General features: G+C 37.6%; 1 protein-coding gene across 5 annotated transcripts in view; it reads left to right on the top strand.

Annotated features, from left to right (window-relative positions):
• Positions 1-13,895: 13,895 nt before the first annotated feature.
• The window catches only part of LOC129416518 (uncharacterized), a 28,961-nt gene continuing 16,803 nt past the window's right edge, over positions 13,896-26,053 (top strand). For all 5 annotated transcript variants that reach the window (XR_012371987.1, XR_012371986.1, XR_012371985.1 and 2 more), the window contains exons 1-6: positions 13,896-14,676; positions 18,806-18,927; positions 18,997-19,309; positions 19,856-19,918; positions 21,569-21,613; positions 22,295-22,339. Coding sequence is in view for 1 of the 5 variants with exons in the window: in XM_055170847.2 (XP_055026822.2) it covers positions 14,520-14,676; positions 18,806-18,927; positions 18,997-19,309; positions 19,856-19,918; positions 21,569-21,613; positions 22,295-22,339 (745 nt within the window). In the remaining 4 variants the exon portion in view is untranslated. The remainder of the gene's footprint in view (positions 14,677-18,805; positions 18,928-18,996; positions 19,310-19,855; positions 19,919-21,568; positions 21,614-22,294; positions 22,340-26,053) is intronic.

Here is a 26,053-nt window from a genome sequence, read left to right as displayed (position 1 = left end):
ATTTTGTATTAATATATTTAGACCTATTGTGTTATTCATTTACAACCACTAGATGGCGCTATGTTAATTACCAGTAATGTTAAAAGAAAAGAGTATTAGTCGAGAGTAAAACACAGACATGCTCAGATTGTATGGAGATTTTATTTAAATCATTAAAAAGCATCAAAGGTCATATATTTTAATGCATGATACATACAAAAGTTTTTTGTCATTGTTAAAAAATCCTTCACACATATCAAATAGTTAAACACTGGCAAAAACAGACATTAAGTTAGCTAATAATCCCTCATCCCTTACAGCAGTTGAAGCATCAGCAGAGTTACATATTGCTGGGTTTACTGCAGGGTTAAATTCACTAAACACTTAATATTAATTCCCAAACACATTAAAGAACATTTGACATGTTGACTGATGAAGAACCACCACAGAGACTAAAGGGTCATGGTGGTGGACAAATACTGTATGAGATGAGAGGAAAAGATCTTAAAAAAGGTTTCCACTACCAAAATTATTTTTTCTGCCCAAACCAATTTTATGCAACAATCTCCTATCATTGGTTAGATAACATGAAGCCTAAATTAACCTCCTAAGGATTTGTCTTTTTTTTTCAGATTTCTATCAGCTATTTTTGGGAACCAATAAATATAATAATCAAATATTTTTCTTTGAACATGAAGCAGTGTATTTGTCCATGTTTGTGTATAACATGTTCCAGTTACACAGAATTAAGTATTATGGTGCAAACAACAAAAACATTCATGTATACATATGTGACATCCAGGTCTTAGGAGGTTAAATGTGGCATAATACAACTGTAAATAGAGGTAGACCTTATTTAAAAATTTTACCTTATTAAAGATATCAAGATTATATTTTTAACATTATAGATTTTATGTAGAAATCTCTCAAACTTGCTTCACTGATACTCTGAACTTTATTAAACTACATCTAAACACAGTTTAAAAATTATCTTCATTCACTGTTATATTTACCTTTAAGCTAAAGAAGACTGTACCATATACCATTAATCTATATAAAGCACTGTACCATACCACCAAAAACATGTTGAAGTCATACTTTCTGTTAATGCTATTCATTTTTGTCACCACCAGGTGGCGACTGTAGATCAAACACATGTAGTTACTGTTTCATTTCTCTGCAAAGGTTTGAGTGGAGATGAGCACGTGGACCTGTGTGATAATAATAATAAGAGATTATTCAAAGACATATCGCAATGAGGATAACTTTAGTATAGGGATAAACATTCCCTACTGAAAAACAGCTAAAACCAACCTAACCTAGTTGACCTGGTCTCCCAGTTTGGTTTTAGCTGGTGTAGCAGGCTGGTTTTAGAGAGGTTTATAGAGTCCACTTTTAGCTGTTCAGATCGAAAATCCAGCTTTACCAGACTGAAAGCTTAGAAGAGTGGTCTAAGCTGGTTTACGCTGGTGCTGCACGCCTGGCAACGCTGCATACATCTGGTTTTAGTTTCTGTGAGCTTTTTTCCAAACAAAAAATGTGCACCTGGAGAATCCAAATAGACACATGATAACAAAATAAGAAAGAGCACTACATACTACATAACTATCAATTCAAAACTTATCTGCACACAACAGCACAAAACTATTTCAGAAAAAAAAGTACATTATAACAAATTACTTGTTATGTTGAATGTGGTCGCTTGGGAGTCGGGAATGGACTCCAGTCATTATCTGTTTCAGTTGAAGGCCTATTTTACATCGCAAGGAGAAAACACACACACACGTGCAAACGCTTTATAATTACAAATGCCTTATGTTTGCCAAATAACGTATGCTTATAATGCTCAAGATTGCTGGTAATACTCATATTTTCCCCCACATATCTTATTTTCTTGTTTTTATATATTTTATGCATCAGATTCATAAAGGGGGTGTGGCAGGTTAAACACCACTGTCGATTACATAAATCACTCAAGATATATATCATTTTTTTAATGTCTCAAAAATGGTCTTAAATAGAGACCACTTTTTTATGTTTTTGGTATTACGTCACGTTGGGGAGAAGTGGAGAAAGCCTCAGCCAGAGCCATAGAGATAGATGAGACATTTATTGCCGTTTAATACTTGCATATATCATTTGGAAATCATATATACATCGTAGTGTAGGGCAGATGGGCAAGAGTGTGTTTTTGGAGCAGGACCATAAAACAATAAAACAACATTCTATGCCTGTTCCCGAGAGAGGGTGTTGTCTCTGTCCACAGGGGTCACTGATACCCAGGAACTGACCTGTATTTCTTCCCCTCTCAAAGATCTTGTTGCTGGAAATATACTAAACACATGTAATATTGAGTATATCATATGTTGTGATGATGGAAATACTGTTACAACATGTTTGATATCTTTTTAAAGGTCATGGTGTGATGGGTAAAAAGAGGTCTAATTTCTTTGAGTCTAAGATAAGCGTATATTGGAGATTTAACTTTAAAACATATCCTTTGTCCTCTAAGAGGCGCGTCTTTTCTATAGGTGATCTTAAGTACAGATGGAGGGCGATCCCATTTGGTGACCTTTAGGGCCACGAGAAACTTAATGAAAAAACCATATTGACCATAACTCTGATTTCACTGGTGTATATAAGGAACATTGGCAAAGGACTCGGGGAAGCATCTGTATTTCAGAACTTCCCACACTGTTGTGTGTGTTTGATTGCCAGGTATGAATTTTACTTTGTGACTTTTCTTTATATGCTGATCTTTTTAATGAATGTTTGATTTGATGAATTTGAACAACTAAATAATTGATTTAAGTGTAACCTGCCTGGCATAATAAATTGTTAACTTTTCTTGTATTTTAAGTATTTAAGAGAATATACCGAAGGGGGCCTAGATTAGGAAAATTACCTCTATTGAAAATATGATGTGTATAATTGCCTCACTTTATAGGTCGGATGGAGAAAGGCCTCAACCTAAACTATAGATGGATCCTCTTATTTTCAATGTGTTTTGGAGAAACCTCTGATTTTAATTTAAGTTAGAAGGAGAATTCCTCTACGCCCAGCTGTACCTTAGCACCTTCAGGATTATAACTTATTCTCTATGTATATTTAAATAATTAAGAGAATGAAAACATAATAATGATAAATATAAATTACGATCAGCATCAGAATAATATTTATAATTTATAAATTGGAGTCAGATTATAATTTAACTACCGAGGTAAAATAAATAAATTGAAACCTAATAAATGGAATTATTATTGTAGAAGCGCTGAGGAAAGAACGAACACGAGACCCCTTCACCCACTCTACTTGCATCCGTCGTTGGGCTGGTGGGTGGTACCTTACAGTAGGAAATAATGTGGTATACTGCAAAGTTACCATGCTAATTATTGTTTATGATATATGTGGAGATAAATAAAACTTCGCAAATCTGCTGATTTGATCCATTCATGTCCTGACCACCAGGCTAGAGATTAGAGGTCGACCGATATGGCTTTTTCTCTGGCCGATGCTGCCGATATTTAGAAATCAGGGCAGCCGATGGCCGATATGTTTAGCCGATTTTCTACATGTACAACATAATAATCAAAATGTTCGCATCATTAGCAGATATTCTAAATGTAAAAATGTCACTATTTAAGTCAAAGTATTTTAAAAAATGATGACTGGTCTTTCTGAAGAGTTTTACAACCTCTTCTGCAGCATGCATTTATCAAACTTACCTGACACTCTGCTGTCATCATCTTTCATCAGTTTTTTATCATGGCTTTTATTGCTTTGTAGGATAAAATCCTTATTTGGTAGACCTGATAAATTATTTATTCATCATAAAGTTAACACAGTAATAAATGTCTATGTTTTTTAAGTTGAGACTGTTATTTAGGGCAAATCTTTCTAAACACATTTACATTCTCATTTCTGAGGCGCTATAAGTGACTGACAGTGACGTCTTGTGAGTTTAGTGTTGGGACAGATCTGTTGTTTCAACCGTTCATTCAAACGAGTCAGTTCAAAGGAGTCAGTTCGCGAATCGGACGCGTGGTGTTGTAATCCAGGCTGAGCAGCGCAAAACTGTAAACAAAGTGTTACTGTAACAACACGAAAAACATTTCCTCGGTGGATATGATTTGGTCTTCCGACCTTTCGCCATCGAGTCAGTTGTTTTGTTTTTTTACTTGGGGCTGTTGCCATTTAATGTTACACACACAATCTGTGACATCTCTCTGTTTCATTCAGAATGCAATAATGTTACTCAAATTCACTCTGGTGATGTCTAATCTCATCTGTAATATATCATCAAATGCATTTTGACCTGATGTTAACACTTACACACAAACAGCAGGGTCACACAATCTGGTAGAGAGTAACAACATCTTACCGAAATCTGTGACCTCCCTCTGTTTCATTCAGAATTACAATAATGTTATCCAAATTAAAATTTCATTTATTATTAAAAAAGATTGTAATTCTGAATGAAACAGAGAGAGGTCACAGATTTTGGTAAGCTGCTGTTACTGTCCGTCAGTTTTTGTGAGCCTGCTGTATGTGTGTAAAGGGGATCGCACACCGGCCGCGCTGCTCAGCGCCGCGCCGTTCTAAAATAATGTAACACATCGGGGCTTGTGTGACCCTGCTGTATGTGTGTAAACAGGTGGCGCCTGTCCGCGCAGCCCAGCTGTGACTCAGGAAGTTGTTCAAATCCCTGTCGCGCCACACAGCGCCACTAACATAGTTTAACGTTACATAACATCATATGTGTCCCAAATCATTAACAAGTAACATTGGCTGCTAACGTATATTTTACATTTTAAAGAAGATGCTATCTGACGAAGCTCACGCTATTTAATGTGCACTTCCGGTTTACCATACCTCCGAGTTCTCGTAGGCGCGACGCGGCGCTGCGCGGCTGGTGTGCGATCCCCTTCACAGCTGGGTGGCGCGGACAGGCGCCACCTGTCGTCGCCGGTGTGCGTACACTCATAGAAAACTCTAGCCGTTTCTCAATGTCAAGGAAGGATCCTCGGAAGCCAGAATTTCGAGGGTGCTACGTCATCGACGTCCGTCGAAGGACTGTTCCAATGTCAAGGATCATCGAAATTTCAGCCAAGGACTGAGTCCTTCGTTCGAGAAATATCCCATATACAGGAAAGGATGCATATTTGTATCCTTTGCGCTCTTCACGCGCTGAAATCACCCACAATCCTATGCGCGCAGCACCGAAAGCACACCTTTCAATCACGCAATGACGTAATGACGTGCACTTGTTAGCCTGTTCCATTTAACGTGTTCTCCGAATGCTTAAAAGGAGCCTCGTCTAGCATCTGAAGGAAGTGACTTGTAAGGACTAGTCCTGCCAAGGAAGTATCCTTGACATTGAGAAACGGCTAATGTGTTACATTTTTTTAGAAAGGCGCGGCATTGCGCAGGTCAAGATGCATTTGCGGATAAATACAAGATAAGATTAGACATCACCAGACTGAATTTGAGTAACATTATTGCAATTCTGAATGAAACAGAGAGATGTCACAGATTTCGGTAGGCTGTTGTTACTCTCTACCAGATTGTGTGAGCCTGCTGTATGTGTGTAAAGGGGATCGCACACCGGCCGCGTAGCTCAGCGCCGTGTCTCGTCACGCCTAGGAGAACTCTGAGGTATTGTAAACCGGAAGTGCACATTAAATAGCGCGAGCTTCGTCAGATAGCGTCTACTTCAAAATGTAAAGTATACGTTAGCAGCCAATGTTAATCATTAATGATGTGGGACAAATATGATGTTATTTAATGTTAAACTATGTGAGTGGCGCTCTGTGGCACGACAGGGATTTGAACAACTTCCTGAGTCACAGCTGGGCGGCACGGACAGGCGCCACATGGCGGCGCCGGTGTGCGTACACTCATAGAAAACAATGTGTTAAATTTTTTTAGAATGACGCGGCGCTGAGCTGCGCGGCCGGTGTGCGATCCACTTTAGTGTTAACATCAGGTCAAAATGCATTTGATGATATATTACAGATAAGATTAGACATCACCAGACTGAATTTGAGTAACATTATTGCATTCTGAATGAAACAGAGAGAGGTCACAGATTTCGGTAAGCTGTTGTTACTCTCTACCAGATTGTGTGTGTAACATTAAATGGCAACAGCCCCAAGTGAAAAAAACCAAAACATTTGTGATGTTCTGGTATTTTAGAACCTATTTCGCGTTATTTTAATCACGCGTTTGTTTCTCATGAAGTCTGACTGCTTCATTCATACGATAGACTAGAGCGAGCGAGGGTAAATGATGTCATCGCTCAGTGGGCAACTCCCTTGCCGCGCTTACGATAATGTGCACGGGCGCCCGGCGCGGTCTCGCGTAAACAATTGCTAAACAGCGACCTCTAGTCACAGAATTCGATAGGTCACAGAATTCGGCACACCACCGGTCCACCGGGAAAGTCCCGACTCTCCCGATTGCCACTCCGCTACAGGCTGGAAGTGAGTGCGTTTTGGTCCCTGGTAGGGCTGGGATAAACGATTATTTTTTAAACGATTAATCTAGCGATTATTTTTTCAATGCATCGATTAATCTAACGATTAATTTTATCAGTCCGATTCGACTTCGATTCGATTCGATTCTCGATTATCTCCCCATTAATTAACTAATAGCAATTTATACATGTTGATTTACATATCTGAATGTAAACATTTCAATATATGTTTATTGCTCTTAAAATGTCAAAATAAAAAAAGACTATACAAGTGCAAAATACTGCATTCTTAGTCAGAGGTAGCATTCAATAAAGCGTTTGCAGCTCATACTGTGCAGTTTAGTAACAGTATAAAAATCTCAAGTTCAAATTACTTTATTTTACATGCATTCCCTGCTGGAAAAAACAGCTAATACCAGCTTAAGCTGGTAGCTGGTTTAAGCTGGTCCAAGCTGGTCATTAGCTGGTCCAAGCTGGTCATTATCTGGTCCAAGCTGGTCATCAGCTGGTCCAAGCTGGTCATCAGCTGGTCCAAGCTGGACATCAGCTGGTCCAAGCTGGTCATTAGCTGGTCCACCAGCTCAGCCAAGCTGGTCCACCAGCTCGAACAGGTCCCCACCAGCTCAGCAAGCTTGTCCACCAGCTCAGCAAGCTGATCCACCAGCTCAGCAAGCTGGCCCACCAGCTCGACCTGGTCCCCACCACCTTGACCAGGTCCCCGCCAGCACACCCAAGCTGGTCCATGTCCCCACCATATATAATATATGTATATATAGCCATAGGTCAAAACATAAAACATGCAGAATAAACAGGCAACTTTTAATATGTTACAATACAGTAAAATACAGTATAATAATATAGATAACACAAGCCTTCATTCTACTTCATATTTAAGCAGAACGTTCTAAATGTTATACATGTGTAAGAACAGAATTACATTTGTTTGTGTGCGTCGTCACACTTTTTTATAATAAACAAACTCACAAGTTATACATCTATCAAAGCAAAATACCATATTACACCCTTTAATAGTTTTAAACATGTAAGATCAGAAAACAATATCATATTTGTGTAATACCCTTACACTCCTCTATAGTGAAGGATTGTCTTAAAATTGACATTTTCAATTACATTAAATATCCCTTTCAATTATGTTTGGAAACATGCAGATGTAGCTTTCATTTGTGAAGTTTTTGTGCAAGCATTTCTTTACTATTTCAGTTGGCAGAATTGCTTGTGTGTGACTGCAATCAGAAGAGCACACCAAAATGTGGGGAAGAAAAACCCTTGATCTCCCATTCTGCGAAAGGGGCACATCTTCAGGACAGATTTCCTTTAACAACACTATGCATTTCTCTGAATCATCAGTACCCAAAGTTAAGATCTTGCTCACAATGCCAAATGTTCCATTTTTCAGGCACACCACAGTGTCATTTGACCTGGCTGGTCGTAAGTAATCAATTGAGTGAATGACTTGAGAGTTGACAATGAGGCGGCTATAGATGTTACACTCTACACCAGTAGATACATTTGGAATAATTTGCCTCAAAGCATTCTCCTCCTCAGGACTGAGTGAAGCAATTACAACAGATCCAAGTAAGCAAGTATCACCAACTGTATGAGAATACCTTAGTCTGTCCGTTTCTGTCAAATCTCTGCAAAACTGGCTTGTGCTCTCACTGATTGTTTCTGTGCTGGCTAATATTGGAAGAGTTTTACTCATAGTAAACTTGTTAACAATTTGCAGTGGTGCTCCCTTTGCACTTTTTACAAGTTTTACAAGCTTCCCATTTCCATTTTCAAAGTTAAAGGCTGAGTGTGCCCACAGAGGTCCCCAATTTTTTACACTTAGTGCCAAATGATTTAGTAAGTGGACATTAAATGTCATAGCCTTTTCTCCATACAACATCTGGAAGCGAAAAACAAACTCAAGTAGTAGTAGGTCGGCTGCATTGACATCCTCTGTAGAAATGCTGTCACCCAAAAGTAAGTAAACAGCTTGTACTAGTAGCGAAAAATGGCAAAGATATTTTGATGGCAGAACATTTTTCAAGCAAGGTATTGCATAAAAAAGAAGCCAAGCTCTTCACTCAGCAGCTTTCCAATACTTTCTTTCACTGAGATCCCTTGGAAGTCTGGAAATATACTGAGGGGGCTTTATTTTAGACAACCGTGCATTCACTACACGCTGATTGTCTGGGGAGCCAATGTAAAATTCACTGCCATATTCTTCCAGCCACATTTTTGACAGTTGTTTAGTCACACCAAGTAGAACACAATGCATATAATCTGGCACAAATCCAGAAACCACATCAAAATAAGGTAAATTGACTAATGGGGATAGGCCTTTAACCCCTCGGACAGATTGTCCACCTCTAACAGCCTCCTCCATGTCATGGATCATTTCTGCTGCATTTCTGTCAGCATGTTGCTCTTCACTTACAGGGTATCTGATTGCTCCAGAAATGTATGCTCCTGGATGGTAACAAAACCCACAACCCTGATACCCATTAAACTGGGTGGTGTTTTGCATCAGAGGTCTAGCAACAGAATCAACACAACAACACAGCCCTACAATCCTACTTTTCATCCACGATTTTGCGACCTTGTTCCACCACATTACACCATCGGTGACCAGTTTCTTGGCTTGCTCAATAAATTTGTGTAGGAAAATATCCATCCTTGGCTCTCCTTTCCCATGCCACAGACCAGCAAGTATCATGTGTTTTCTACGATTTCGTTTATAGCCAGTTGTATTGGCCACATTGATGTGCCTGAGGCTTTGTATAAGGGACTTCCATCAGAATTAAACACATATGAAAGGTTATCATTTCTTTCCAGAATGCCACCTGGGCGTGACAGCTCTCTGTACATGTCCCCATCGTAAATGTCTTTTAGTACATTCTCCGATGTTGCTCTTGTAAATCTGAAATTGAGTGAATCTTTAAATTTCTCATTTTCAAGTAGTGACTGAACCTGTAAGTCAACTGGTAAAGTTACAAAGTAACTTTGACTCTTTAGATGTTGGGTACGGTTTGATCTTTGACAGTTTGAACAAACAAAGTGTTTCCTCTGACTGTCTTTTTTGTGACTGCCTAGATAAGACCGACAGAATGAACAGAGGAAATGAAGCTCTGTTTTTTACTGAAATGTTTGAATATCTTACTCAGCATATGCTTACTGGCTGGTAGCACAGTGCTGGAGAAAACAAAGTTGATCAGTTTCAACAGGTCAAGCAGTGCTGTAAATGCTAAATTGTGCTTTAGTATGAATGTTATGAGTAGCAGTAGGAGTTCAGCCTTTGTCAGTGTAAGAAATCTGCATATTGGAACATTTAGGTCTACAGTATCATCTGCACATGGCTGTCTTTCTTCATCTTCATCATCATGTTCTCCATAATCACTGTCTATCTCAGTTTCATCCACTTCACTACATACACCATCACTTTCTGTTTCACTGTCTCCCTCATGCCCTTCAATATCTTTTACACTATTTCCTTGGTCTAGTTCCATTCTTTCTACATTACTGTTTGTCTCACCTTCTTTTTCACTAAGTTCTTCAGTAACATTAACTAGGTTTCCTTCCTGTACATCACCCAGGTTTCCTACCTGTACATCACCCATATAACATATGCCATTTGTCTCACTTTCTTCACAGTTTCTTACACTGCCATACAGCACGTTTCTTTCCTCTAGTTCAGGATGCTGATTGAAAAGGTCAGTATCTGAGGGCTCAAGTGTGTTGCTGGGACTCTCTGATGGCTCAGGTGCATTGTTGTGACTGTCTGATGGCTCAGGTGCATTGTTGTGACTGTCTGATGGCCCAGGTGCATTGTTGTGACTGTCTGATGGCCCAGGTGTGTTGCTGTGAGTGTAGGGATGATTTGATCTAAATCTGGTTGTCCTTGGCAAGAGGTAATTGGCATTTGGCTCCAGGTACCGTTTATAACTCTTCATTTTCTTCATTCTTCCTTTCTTCAAAACAAAAACAATGTGAAATTGTTTTGGATCAATGAACATTGGCCTATACCCTGCAAGCAAGCCTTCAATTGCCATATGGTCATAGCCTTAGGGCCCCCAGCAGGTTTGCTCATTGGCAAAACGTTGGCCCCTTAGCGCTGGCCCTGCACGGGCAGCCCTCAGTTAGCCCACAAGAAGCCCTCACACAGCAAAATCTACAGAGTTAAATAAACACTGATGGATGTATATGAAGAGTTTGGTTCCAAAACGCAATAAATCCATTTTGACAAATTTTGGTAAAAACGTGTTTTCTATACCAAGAAAGTGACAAGATGAAAACAACTATGTTCTGTTACAAACTTTCACATAGCATCTTTAGGTTATAAAAACATAAAAAATTCAAATCCATAAGTTGATTTTCAAAGATTTATTATAAAAACGGATTATTTTTTCCACAAAATGCAATAAATCCATGACAAGTTTTTATTCAAAATGCTATAAATCTATTGAATCAATAGCCTATATAAATGTGCATTCATCTTTGCCATGTTATATTCATTTAGTTGACTAGTTGTACACACTAATTAAAAATATAAACATTAATGTCATTAATCAAAACACTTACTTTGTCATATTAAGATCACTGTCATTGCGGTTACTTGACGTCCTCGCTCTTTCACAGAGATCAGCTGTAAAATGTTTTTGGTCCTGCTCGATTTTCGTTGACTTTGAGTAAAATTATGGAAAGTTTTTCATAAGATCCTCTGGGGTCAATGTGTTAGCATGAGAAGCTTGATGCTGTCTGGAGAACAAGCACCCGTCTCCCGAGTGCCTCTTTAGGGAAAATATTAGATGTTGATGGCTTACGTTTCTTTCCCATCACAGAAAACCATCACAGGTTTAGCGATGCAATTAAAGTATTATTTTGTTTTGTTTGTTGATCACGAAGTACAAAGTAGATGAGGAAAACTAGGACTCCGTGGACTCAGCGCGTCCGCCATTGTTTGTTTACATTGCGTGACTGGTGGGCTGTAATATCAGAAATGGATTTATTGCGTTCTGTAAAAAAGGAGCAGTGGCGTTTGTCGCATTTTGGGAAAAAAGGGAGAAAAGATGACAGAATAACACGGCGGATATTGGATTTTGCGTAAAATTAAGAATTTACTTTTAACTACTGACCTGATATAATACTGATTTTGGCAGTAACTCATTTTTTTCAAAAATGGCGTTTATCGCGTTTTGGAACCAAACTCTTCATATATTGTCCCAATCTTACAGAGTGTTAAGAAGTAACACTGAAGCAGAATTAAAAGCTCTGTTATCCTCTTTCTCGCCATCTCTGTTTCAGACCTAAATTGCATTTTACATCTTACTTGTAGAGTCATTTTCTTAACTTAAGTTTAGATGTTGGCTGTTTCATGCAAAATCACCATTATTGTGATCAGTGTTTGTAAACTTGACTCTTGACTCCTACTGTTCAGTTTTTAAACAAATGCTATTACTTTGTCTGTATAAGACGTGTTTGTTATGACCAAGAAAAGACAACAATGCAATTCTTTGGTGATGGTTACTACATAAAGCCTAAACATCATCATCCAGAAAATGTATTTATAAATGGTATGCTTATCTAAAGTATCCTTTTCTGTTAGTAATGTGATACTATAAGATCCAGCACTCTCATGGCAGTTTGCCATTCTAAAGAATTTTGATACACTGGCACTTAAAAATTAAGCACTGTAAAATGTAGACACACAAACATCATGAATCAGAGTATGAATTGCAACAATGGTGACAATAAAATGAAATCTTTATGCTGCAATGCATGCCGGGTATCAACAAATTACAAATCTCATCCAGGACTCCCAGAATGCACAGCGGCATGAGTAATTAATGACAATTTTTACTATTTTCTTTGTCACCATTTTTGAGATTCATAATCTGATTCTTCATTATATTTTATTATTAACAGAAAATGATATTTCAGATGAGCAAGCAAAAACTAAATTAATAAATCTTTTCTAAAAGTTTTATTTATGATGATTGATATTATGTACAAACCACCACCATGGAAAGTGTTGCACTATTGTCTTTTCTTTGCCATAACAAAATGTTTTAAACACAGAAAGTTATAGCAGTCAAAAAACGAAGTCGGTAAAAGTCAAGAGTCAAGTTCAACCAAAACAAACACTGATCACAATGATGGTGACTTTAAAGGTGCAGTGTGTAATTTTTAGAAGGATCTCTTGACAGAAATGCAAAATAATATACAAAACTATATTATTAGGGGTGTATAAAGACCTTTTTATAATGAACGGTTATGTGTTTATTGCCTTAGAATGAGATGTGTTTATCTACATACACAGAGGGTCCCCTTACACGGAAGCCGCCATTTTGTGCAGCCATGTTTCTACAGAAGCCCTTAACAGACAAACTTTTTTACTAAGTTGTCTCCAACTATGACATGTTTGTCCAGCGGCCGCTACTGTAGCTTCTCTATGTGTTTCAAAAGCAAGAGGTGAGCAGTGGACTGAGCCATTGGTTGCATTTCACAACCTCACCACTAGATGCCGCTAAAATTTACACACTGCACCTTTAAGTCAAACAGTCAACATCAACCTAAGTTAAGAAAATGAGTGTAATTAAGTAAGATGTACAATGCAATTTTAGGTTTCAGACAGAGCTTTTAATTCTGCTTCAGTGTTACTTTTTACACTTTGTAAGATTGGGACAATATATAGCCTACATCCAGCAGTGTTCATTTAAAACTGGGGATTTTGCTGTGTGAGGGCTTCCTGTGCAGGGCAAGCGCTAAAGGGCCAATCAGCAAAACCTGTTGGAGGCCATAAGGTTAGCCCATAAAGGGCCTCTCTCTCTCTCTCTCTCTCTCTCTCTCTGTTGAACGTTTACTCACCACTATTCTCCCTTTATGTTCTACTATGCGTTAATCATAGCCTGTGTGGACCTGTGTCCTGTGTAAAAAGAAAGTTTTAAAACACATATAAGAAAAAAATTATGTTTAGAAATATATTGGTGTAAAATGTGCAGAGACAGCTTTTTCTTCATTTTTTACCATTCTCCCTTTGTAGAAGCTGCATGCTGCTTCCTCAAGGAAAAACTCTTCAGTCTTACGCTAGTAGGCTAAAATGTTATATAAAATATTTAATTTATATACTATTAAAAGAAGCAAATAGGAAAATATAAGAGAAAGTTTTGGGATATTACATTTCGAAGGAACATTGTAACGTCTCGAATCCACACAGCATACAGATGTGATGCGCAGACGTGTAAGTATCGCGAGAGAGATTCAAAACCTGTTGTTTCCGGTTGGTCTCGCGATACTTTAATCACAACCCCTGTGCCGCACGCCCCTCAGCTCAGGTGTTTAAACACGCTTTTTCCCGCGCACAAAAGCTTTTAACAGTTATTTCATATTACACTCAGCAGGTTCATATTCGTGTATACGCGCAATTTGACAGTAGTGATGGTGAAATGAAGCATCGAATCAAGCATCGATACTTCCCTTACTGTTTCGAACCATGATTCGAAGCCTCAACGAGGGTGTCGAAAACAGCGCCATCTTTTGGTTAATGAAACACATAGCAGTCGCTTCTGGAAGAAGCTCCGTCAGTGAAGCAACAAGCTGATGAAATTCAGATGAATATTAATATTATGTGTACAAATAAAGCTAAGACAACATGTGTGTCTAATGGTCAATATATTAAATGCATTTACTCAGTCAAATGTGGCAAAATTTTCAGTATTAATTAATAAGAGCTTATATTCATACGATTCAATACTGTATTTTATTGAATAATGTTCACACTCACAAGTATATGTACATACAATACTATCTATTCAGTATTATGTGGGACTAAAATGTGAATAATGCAAATAACTGCTTAAAACCTCTGGGGTTCGAACGTTCTGACACACAAAGCGAAGCGCCCACGTGACTGAGCAGAAAGTGAAGCTTCGTTTGTCATAGGTCACGTGATTTCTACGTTAACAACACAAGCTTCGAATCGATGCTTCATCTGGCACGCCCCCTTTTGCTCGACACAAGCTCCGAAGCCCCGCTTCAAATGTAACATCACTATTTGACAGAAATGTTCGCATATATAAATTATTTAGACGACGGAACGAAAGATATTGTTAACGTGAAAGACATTAAAGACTTTGAAAGAACGGATTTCTCCACAACTCGCACTTACTGGATTATGAGAAAAGGACAGTTCAACACAGGACAAATTTTTTTACTGAAATGTAAGTCTCTTTTTTATATTTTCATGTTATATATAACGTTATTCATTTTAATAACAGAAATGTCGACAACAGCAGTATAACGTTACATTTGATAAAGTGTTAGACAAGATATCGCGTAAAAGTCATTGAGGCCAGGTTCGTTAATTGACATTAATATAAAGTTAGAAGTTAACGTTACTTAGCAACTGCAGTTAGTTATAAAGGTGCTAACACTATTTACTTAACTTAGACCATTTAACAACGTTTGAGACGGTCTGACGTTTACTCCAAAAACAATAGGAAATTATCGCAAAAAATGCATTTTTACTGGCTTTTAAGCAGGGTTTGACTAAATTACCCCCTCGGGTAAGTTAATGTAACGTTAATGTTCACATTTACTGTACTTACGACTTACAGTATATTACAAGGTATGCAATTTTTATCAGCATGTTCCCTAGATTCGAACCACTGATCTATATAAATGACTGGATTGCGCATAGAACGCTTGACGTAACTGCGTGAGGTGAAGCCAGCACAGAGTTCGAGCCGCCATCTTGGTATACCCAACCGGCAGAGAGCGTCATTAGGTTTGTTCGACTTCATGCGGCGCTGCGCAGACCGATCGGCGGCTGACTTGAAGCAGTGCATTTTGGTTAGTACTTTTGTCCGACTTCAGCTGGCGCTGCAGGCACGTGACTGTGTCATATGGTTTTTAAGTACCGCGAGAGCGTTTCGAGAGTAGCCGGCTAGCTCAGCCGGTGCAGCTTCTCCAGAGCGGCTGCCCGGAGTTGTGATGACGTAACAGCTTTACTTGATTGGTCGCCTCATTGATGACAACGATCACGTGCGTTTCAAGTTTAATCCAACCTTTAGTTTCACTAATAAACATTATAATTTCATGTTTTAAAACAGGAAAAACCACTTTAATATCCTTATATGTTATATTGTGTCGTGTAATAAAATAAAAATGAAAATAACATACTCTATTGGTATTTTAATAATATATGCTTGTTTCCTGTTATTTTCGGGTATACAGTATAAGCAGCAATTAAAATATTCGATATAAAATGTTTCTGGTTGCAACTTTTTATTAAAAGGTTTGTTTTTATCAAATTCAGCATCTAAGTCACTTCATTTGCGATTACAAACAAGGAAACACGGCGCACACGTCACTACGGCAAGCAGCAGGTGTCCGGCTTGACGGCTCCGTCTTCAGTTCCTCCCTCGACCATAGACATCATATAGGTAGACGCCCTATCGACCGCTACTGCCTACTGGCGCGGCGAGACATGGGGCCGCCATCTTAGATCGGTCGCCCGCTCCACTCAGTGTAATCTGTATGGCTGGTGGAATGAGCTATCAGCGCATTTAATTAATCATATCTCAGTGAATACCGAACAGATTTTCACGCGGTTTTTTTTGCTGCAAAGGTCATTCATGGAGCTATGATACAGGACACATGGTTCGGCGTATTTTAACCCCTTATGTGCCGCGAATCCCGTTTGAGTGGAGAGTGACAATGTGATGTAAATTTTTAAATGAATATTTCTCTGGGATTCTTTGGGCTAGAAACCTAATCTTGGTCTTGTTTTAAAGAAGACAATTTAGGGTTTTTCACAAATGAGTTAGAAAGTAAAAATATTAAATATAAATATTTTTATAGCCGTTTACCTTTATTTTAATATATAAAATAATGCAGTAACATTAATTTATAAATAAAATTACATAAAAGTTAATGTTTCACACAATAAATAATGTTAACATGAAGCAATATGTCTCAAGTAGTTGTGATCCAAATTTCAAGTTAAAATCACAATAAAAAGATGTTTGTGTCACAATTTTAAACCAATGGTTTAAACAACAACTGCCACTAGATTTTGCTACACTCTTGTACTCGTGTATACTCACAAACTAATAAATTGTTGTCAACGGATTATTATTATTGCAACAAGGGTTTGAAATATTAAAACTACATTCTGAGAGCTTTCCGATAATATATAGCTTGTCATAATTTTTTAGTTTTAGAGTAGGGTTTTAGTGTTATATGCAAAAACAAATTTGGCCTACCTGTGGACCCGTAACATTTTAGAAACTGACTCTCACTATGTCATAATTTTCCCCAAATGGTAATGAAATATGAAAATTATACTCTTTGAGCTTTCCAACAATATATAGTTTGTCAAGATTTACGTTTAGAATATTAGTGTTACAAACACTAATGTGGACAGCGCCACTTAATGTTCATAGTAGGAATGAATGAATATTCACTAAACAGTAATAAAATATTCTGATTTAAGATATAAAGTGAGTCCAAAATCAAAATATGTGGTGTAGGATATAAGATATTTTATAAATCACACACTATAAATATGACAAAGATGCAGAAACAGATGGTTGCAGTAAAATAAGACTTTTTAATAAGGTGAAGAAACAATTTAAAATGATTTGTAACCCCCACACCCGCACGCACACCCCTGAAAGAGGACTGTTTTGAGCTTCTTTCCCGTGCTCCCTTTCTGTAGTTCAAGAGAGGTGAGTTTGGCAACATGGTGGAGCCTTATCTTTAAAAACACAGACACAAATGACAACGAGTCACTCAGACTGATAGTTATCGATTCCAAACCGAGTCTCCTCAATGTTCTCCCTACGAAGGAAAACATCCTCTGTTCCAGATCCTCCCGCACAACGTGCATGACTGTTGACATCTTAGCTTTTTAAAGCTCGGCGGATCACGCAGCTCACAGCACCTTATAATAATAATAATAATAATAATAATAATAATAATACACATTTATATAGCGCCTTAACAGTTACACAATACTCACAACAGAGAAACTCTTGTAATTATTATTTTACTTTACCCCACCTCTCCTTGCTGGTGCAGTAAACATAGCCTAGCGAACGTTAGCTGGCTACGATTTCAGTACAGTAATATCAATAATCCTGGCTCTTTCTCAATTTTCTGGTAATATTCTATTCACAAAATACAACCAATAATACCGCAATGTTAAAGTACTTGTGAAAATAATCCTGTGTGCTCTATTTGCGATGGTCTGCCGATTAGAAAAGGAAAATGCTCCACAGTGCTCTGGCATCTTATCTGCTGCCATGCAACGAAACTAGGAGTACGACCGGTTTAAGATGGCCGCCGTATTTCTCAGTCCCCAGCGGCCAATAGGGCATCTAGTCTTCTATATGATATCTATGCCCTCGACTGCAAGCGGCAAACCTCGCCGATCGGTCTGCGCAGCGCCAGATGATCTCGAACACACCTATTGACTTCCATTCAAAATCATGATCAAAATTTACCCCCTTTACAGCGTATCAGTTACACAAGGTTAATTTTTAGGATATGTGTACGTTAATTATTTGTTAATTCTGGTGTTATTTGCAATGTTTATGTTTTAATCGGGCAGGATAATGGATTTATAAAAAACCGTTGAGTGTGTCTGTTGCATTTGTTAATGACACGGGTATAAATAAAGTTTTGTTTGACATTCTGTGACGGTCAGCGTTATTTCTCTTAATAAGTTCAGGTAACTTGTAAGTTTAGATAACATAATTACAAAACTAGCAAATTATTGCATGCACATACGGTACAAAGCATGATTATGTATTTAGATTTCAGAATGAGCACGTTTATTGTCATTAATACTAAAAATGCTGCGGTCTGTCTGCTGATCTGATACTGTAATAAAGAAATAACTGATTAAAACGCAAAATGTACAACTTTCAGTAAATAACTATTTACATGGTTTGGACGTTTTTGTTGTAAAAATGTACAGGGTAACTTCACATATAATAACGAAGACGAGTAAAGGGATGTTTTATCATTAAAATCTGATAACGTCCATTGGTTTAATAGAACGTTTGGGTATACCAACATGGCGGCGCGGTGGCTTCACAAGTGTGACGTCATGCGCAATCCAGTCATTTATACAGATCAGTGATTCGAACCCATGACCATTTACCCTGCTAACACAATGCTCTCCCGCTGAGCATTCAGGAGCACGTCACCTCATACTAAAACATTGCTTCATGTGAAAACAATACATTAAATAAGTAAAAGGGCCACCTAATATACTGTAAAAAAAAGCCTGTTGTAATAGAAAAATACCAAAATCTTTCCTTGATAATCATCTTTTTTCAGACACTAAAGAAGAAATTGAAAACGTGTTGGCAAGGGGAAAAAGGGTTCGAGTGCCAAAGCTGCTGGATAAAGATCCACCGGAGAACCAATCATCCGAGAGAAAGGAAGCTAAAGATAAAGCTGTAGGTAAAATTAAAACATACTGCAGAATGAAATCTATTTATCTGACTTTGCTTATTATTTGCTTTCAGTCAGCCCAGAAGGCAAGCATTGAGGAAGGGAGACAGGCATTTTTGATGAATATTTTTAAGAAGAGACAAGCCTTGAAAAGGAACCAACCCATATATCCTCCTCATTCGACACCAAAAAGACGAAAATGTAATGTGGATGATGAAATATCAAGTGAAAGTGATGATGAACTAATTCCACAGTCAAAATTTAAGGAACTTGAGATGAAATACAAATCACTCTCCCGTAAATATCAAGATAATGTTGCTGAGGTGAAGGAACTGAGGAAATTAAACGTTGAACTTCAGTCGTGCTTGGTTTCCAAAATTCGTTCTGGTAAATAGCAATATTATTATTTGTAGTAACTGTAGGCTAGCTGTAATAGCAGCGGAAGTTTAAAGGAAAACACCACCATTTTTAAATATTTTACTATGTTCTTACCTCAACTTGGACAAATTAATACATGCCTACCTTTTTTTTAATGCATGCTCTTTTAGTCTTTGTATAGCACCTTGTGAATGTGTTAGCATTTAGACTAGCCCCATTCATTCCTTAGGATCCAAACATGAATGAATTTAGAAGCCACCAAACAATTCCATGTTTTCCCTATTTAAAGACTGTTACAGAAGTAGTTAAACGAGTAAGTATGGTGGCACAAAATAAAACATTAGTTTGGATCTTAAGGAATGAATGGGACTTGGCTAAATCCTAACACATTCGCAAGGCACTGTACAAAGATTGGAAGTGTACGCATTGAATAATGATAGGTATGTATTAATTCGTGTAAGTTGAGGTAAGACCATAGTAAAATATTGAAAAACTGGTGTTTTCCTTTTAATGCAATTAATGCCAATAACTGTCTCATATATATACACGTTTCAGAAAACAACACTTCAGGTTCTCCGAAATCTCCAGTCTTCATTCAACCTGCTCCAATGACAACTGGTAAGATTAAGTTTGCACTGTAACTAAAGAATGCCAATAAGAGTAGTTTGAAACTTCAGAAGACCATTTCTTTATTTTCTCGCTTTAAACTTTAATGCAGTAATCATTTTCCAGAAATGTTTGTAACAACCATATGTGGACCCCATTCACTTCCATAGTAGGAATAAAGAATACTATGGAAGTAAATGGGGTCTATGAATGGTTTGATTACAAACATTTCTCAAAGTATATTACTTTGTGTTCATCAGAACAAAGAAATTAATACAGGTTTGTAACAACATGAGAGTGAGTAAATGATGACAGAATTTTCATTTTACGGTGACCCATCCCTTTAAGTGGATTTAGTGAAAGTGATGAACATGTAACACGCAAAGAGAGCATTCGGTTAACATCATTATCTAATCTTTGACGGAGCTGCCGTTTAGCGGGTTTTGCATCTGCATTTAAAACCCAGACATTACTGTCAGAAACCAGTATAAATATTTAATTGCATGATAATTTCTGTGAATGTTTTGATTGATTGTATTTATAAGAAAGGCATGTGCTACATTTAGAAATCTACCTGAATGTAAATAAAGAAAAATGTATACATCCCTTTTTATCAATACTCTTTGGCATGAAATGATACATTTTATGTTCCAGAACGTAATGCCTTCACAACCAGAAAACAACTTTGCCAATTAAATCTGTTAAGACTTTATTCTAGTTTATGATTTAATAATACATTATTATCATAACACAAAGGAAGGTCCTGTCCTTTTGATTACCACATGGAATAGGTGAATAGTCAGAATACTGTCTTTCTTGCATTTTCTGCTTTCAGGGTTTAGATCAGGGGTGGGCAACTCCTGGTCCTGAGGGCCAGTGTCCCTGCAGAGTTTAGCTCCAACCCTAATCAAACACAGCTGAAAAATGTAATTGAAGTCTTCAGGACTGTTTGGAAATTACATTCAGGTGTGTTCGATTAAGGTTGAAGCTAACCTCTGCAGGACTGTGGCCCTCGATGCCCACCCCTGGTTTAGATGCTTTTTTAAATTCATATTTATTCATATACTTCCTAAATTGTTTTGTGTTTGAGGTATCATGAAACATTTGAGTAGTTCAGATGCAAAACCCTCTAAAGGCACATGTTTTCTTGTAAATTACTTGGGGTGGGACACTTTAGTAGTTCACAATCCGTTTCGTATTGATTTTTTGGGTCACGATTTGAGAAAAAAAGGGTCACCACCTAGAAATAGGGCTGTGGGGAAATTTGTGGGTGGATAGGATAAAAGATTAAAGGAACAGTATTTAGGATTGTGGCCAAAACTGATATTGAATCACAAAACCTGTGGCTAAAACTGGTACTGCAATCACACAACTGGTGGCCAATACACAAAAGGACAACATAAACATCAGTTGAGGGCTGCAACTCCACTTTTTAAATGACAATGAGTGATATAAGTATTTTTAAATGAAAATTATTTCTTAATTGTCTAGTGACATATCAGGGCCATTTTGTGATTAATTGATATACATTTCTTACAAACTGTTCCTTTAATGATCATTACTTTTTTGTGTTATGAATAAACCTTTTTTTTTTCATTTAAAAGCAGCAAACATTCAGCATCTCCTTTAGCATCACTAAATCTATTTCATTCCATGCCTTAGGGAGCAGCACCTCCTTGGACACCATCAAAACCCCCCAAACATCTGGTAAGACTAAATGTAATTGTGTGGTCAGTAAATGGATTATAAAATCAATGATATAAATAGTTTTATTATATTGTTAACTTTAAAGATACTTTATGGTGTAATAGCACTTTTGGGAGTACTTCGACTCGCCTGAAAAGTCTGCTCCCCTTCTCACTCTCATAATGGGAGAGGGAGGGTGTTACTGCGCCGAGACGAAGTACTCCCAAAAGTGCTATTACGCCATAAAATATAGTTCCTCTTTTAAATCCGCTTAGAAAAGCACTACGTTTTATTTTGTACCACCAAACTTGCTCGTCTTGAATGGGAGGGACGTTGATGTGTTTGGTCGCTTCTAACTTTATCTCTAAATGGTACCATTGAATGAATGGGGGTAAGCTAAATGCTATCGAAGCGTCGCGGCGCGCTCCGGCGCTTGCGTGCGCGCACACGGGTGGTGGAGGGATGTATCAACAGTTCTTAGTTAAGGTAATAACATATTTTAATATTGAAAATGAGTAGACTATTCCTTTAATAGCAGTGCCTAATTGAGAAAAACCTCGGCACATTATACCAAGGGGCTACCTTACTCTATAACTATACTTGTTTAAGTATAAATTTTATTCATATCTATTTATGCACTTTCCTGAATTGTGTTGTTTTTGAGGTATCATGATACATTTGTTATTTCATCTCATGCCTTAGGGAGCAGCACCTGTTTGGACACCATCAAAACCCCCCAAACACCTGGTAAGATGGGTTTAGTTATTTGGTCATTGAATGGATTATAAAAGCAATTATATTTATATTTTTATTATATTTTATGTTAATATTTTATAAGTCTTTTTCTTTAAAGGTCCTGTTCTTCCTATGAAGCTTTAATTGTGTTTACAGTGGGTTTATGTTTCACGTGTAAGAAAGGCGGTATTTTTCACACAATTTACTTATTTGTATAGCGCTGTTTCCACTGTCCTGAAAACGGGCTGATGTCTTCTTGTTCTCTGAAGTCCCTCCTTCAGAAATACGTATAGAGTTGTGATTGTGTAGTTTGTTTGGTGTGTTGTGATTCGACGAGCAGCTTAGTTTAGCTGAGCCTGAACTTTGAGCTTTATCATTTTACAGGTATTATGCTCTAACAGCAACATTACACACCAAGTAGTTTGAAAAATGGGATCAGGAAAAACAGGAACTTTAAAGACAGCGAAAAATCTTAAAGGATTACTACACTTTTCTCAAAAAGTCCTGACAATTTACTCACCCCCATGTCATCCAAAATTTTTGTGTTTCTTTGTTCAGTGGAGAAAAAAATAGGTACTTAAGGAAAACATTTCAGGATTTTTCTCAATTTAATAGACATTATTGGACTTCAACAGTTCAGTTGCAATGCAGTATAAAATTGCAGTTTCGGTGCAGCTTCAAAGGGCTCCAAATGATCCCAAATGAGGCAGAAGGGTCATATCTAGTAAAGCAATTTTCATTTTCGGCTAGAAAAATAAAAAATAGGCACTTTTAAACTACAACTTTGTGTGTTGCACCAGCTGTGTAATGCTTTAGTGCAGTGTTTCCCAATCCTGGTCCTCTAGTACCCCCTTCCAGAAAGTTTTAGATGTCTCCTCATTTAAAACACCTGATTCAACTAATCAGTCCCATTCCAGAATGGATAACATGTCTCCCTAACAAGCTGTTGAGTAATATCAGGTGTGTTATATAAGAAGACAGCTACAACTTTCTGGAAGGGGGTACTGAAGGATCAGGATTGGGAAACACTAGTGTGATCTGACGTAATGCGTAAGCACGCACATTGCGGACAATTTTCAACCAAAAACTGGCCCAAAGGCATTAAAGGCGCAAAAGAGAATGTTTCCGCCGAGTGAGAATCCAAAAACTGTTACTGAGTTGCAGTGTTTCCTCTAGGATTCTTTTCAGCTGTGGCGGCAGGGGGCGCCCATGATGATTATAAATGTACATTATTTTTTTTAAAAAGTAGAATATAGGCTACAGTAAACTAACATGTATTTTTTTTATAATTTTCATGCTGTCATTTACTTTTCCTTATATTTATAGCATATTGCTTTTCTATGTTTTGATCTAAACTGTATTTTTTTTAAAAAACGTTACATAGCTACTTACGTATAGTTCGGATATTTCATTGTAGTTTTAATGTAGTGTGGATTGCAAGTTCGTCCTCGTGTTTAGCGTTACAGAGCTGTTGCAAAGTCATGCAGTCCTGTTTGATAATCCGCACCGCTGTGATTGACAGAACAACCGACCAGTTATCCGACAACAGCAGCAATTTTATTTCACACCCGTACCATTTGACATAAAGACTGTGACCCCGAGCAGGTCACAACGCAAATCGCGCAGTTAAATATAAACCTTTAACGGTCTTCAGACAGATCTTAAACACAAATAACTTGGATGTTAGACCCGCATTTTACTCTTGTCTATTGAGTCCCGACCTGCATCTACAACACAAATGACACGCGAATAGTCTATTATTACACCCGTTAGATCAAATATTATGCGGTTCACCCAGCAGGTACTCCGACCCTGCTGTTTCGTCTGAAAACAGATAAAACAGTCTCACCTTCTGCCTCAAGTTTCTATTACCAACGTTCTTCTCTTCCACGGGAATAATGTAAGTTTCCTTGCAAACAGATTCGACTATTAATGTCTTGCAGTCGCATATAAGTAGTATTCAGTATTTAGCCTTTTGTTTTTTGAATATCTTATCATTTAATGTGAAACTTTGTGAGTGTCGATCTAAAGCACAGAAGATTGACTGACAGCTGAGCGGACAGCTGAGCGGTCAGCAGCGCGCTGCGCTTATAGCCTATATTCTGAATAACTAATGGCCAGATAAGTTGATAATATAAGTACAGTGATTCCAAATGAATGTCCAAAAAAACTCGTAATATGTTAAATCCAAACGTTTAATAATGTCTTTTCTCGCAGCCCTGCGCTGTGTTGGTGTAGATATGCGCCGGTGAACATCATATGCGTGATGACCTTGCAGCTTAAATTACCCTAAATTTATAGTCATAAAGATAAAAGTAAAACAACATTCGAAACTTCAAATGATGTATTTTTATTTGTGTAAACTCACAGTAAGGAGAAAACATTGTGCTTATTTATAATCATTAAAAACATGACGTGCTTTCTGCTGCTTTGGTTTTAGAGCGCGTCACAAAAAAAGAACAGAAACTTTTTTATTCGTTTTGTCAATTTCATAATTTAATAATTATTTAAGTGCAACATATTTCGTATAGGCTTATTTATTTTATTATTATTTCTCAAAACAGAGACGTAGCTTAATCATCCTCTGTTGATTTAAATCTATTTGTGCATGAAACTAAACCCATGGAGGAAATTATGATATTTTAGGAGATTTATTTATAAATGAGTGAACAACGCGAATCCAGAAAGGAATTTATTTCTAGACAGCCAGTCTGGCAGAGCGGACATTTCGGTAGCTTTTTTGCCTTGGGTTTTGTCTAGAAGGTATACAGCAAATGCCGAAAAGTTAAGGATTAGATTTGGAGGTAGGATTATTAGGATGAAAACAGCGGTTCTGGCTAAACTAGATACAAATACATCCTACAATCGTGTGAAATTTTGTGTTTAAAGTTGGGTTTGGTTGAAGGATTAGGATAAAACAGTGCTCATCCAACGAGATTTCGTTTAATGTATCCCTTCTATTCACAACCGCAGGCGTGGCGGGGATGTTTTAGGAGTGGCGGGCCGCCACGGTTGAATGTATATAGCGGAAACACTGAGTTGAGCGCAGACGTAAAAACAGCCCCCTCCTTCACAGCTCATTTCTAGGGAACGCCTTCCAAAACTCATGCACGAGTATTGGAACACGAGTGTTTGTTTACCACCGGCATATGCTGTGTCACTTCAGTGGATTCATTATGTGAAATGATATGATAATAAACACATAAGACGTTACGTCTTACACCTCTCTGTTCCTTCATTGCTCTTCAGCGTTGAAATGTTTCTCCAATAACAACTCTGGTTACATTATGTTCTTCTGACAATGTTGTCCTCTTCTTAGCAAATTAAAAAAAGTCTTTCTTCTGCGTCCTCCTTCTGGTTTTTTCTCTTCCATGGTGCAAATTCGAAGAGGAAAGAAGGAGCGACAATGAAAACAAACCGTAAGTAAAGACAGAGTTTCATGCAATATGCGCATGCGTTGCCTGGTTAAAGTTACTGGAGCATGCACGTCTCTCACAAGGATTGTAATGGCAGTTATTGACAAGCCAGAGGGCCAATCATTGATGCGATGACCGCATCAGCGATTGGCTGATGTTTTTAAGGCACTACCTTGTGCACAGATGACGTATATTAATATTATTACTTTCAGTGCACCTAATAAATAGTCTTTTATAAGTTAGTTAAGACAGTTTCAAGTAATACTGCAAAAATGTATAAAGCAAACATCCTCTATTGCATCTTTAATTT

This window comes from Misgurnus anguillicaudatus, chromosome 11, assembly GCF_027580225.2.
Source record: "Misgurnus anguillicaudatus chromosome 11, ASM2758022v2, whole genome shotgun sequence".
Taxonomy (NCBI): domain Eukaryota; kingdom Metazoa; phylum Chordata; class Actinopteri; order Cypriniformes; family Cobitidae; genus Misgurnus; species Misgurnus anguillicaudatus.
The sequence above is the reverse complement of the archived record's forward strand: the minus strand, read 5'-3'. Positions and strand labels throughout refer to the sequence as shown.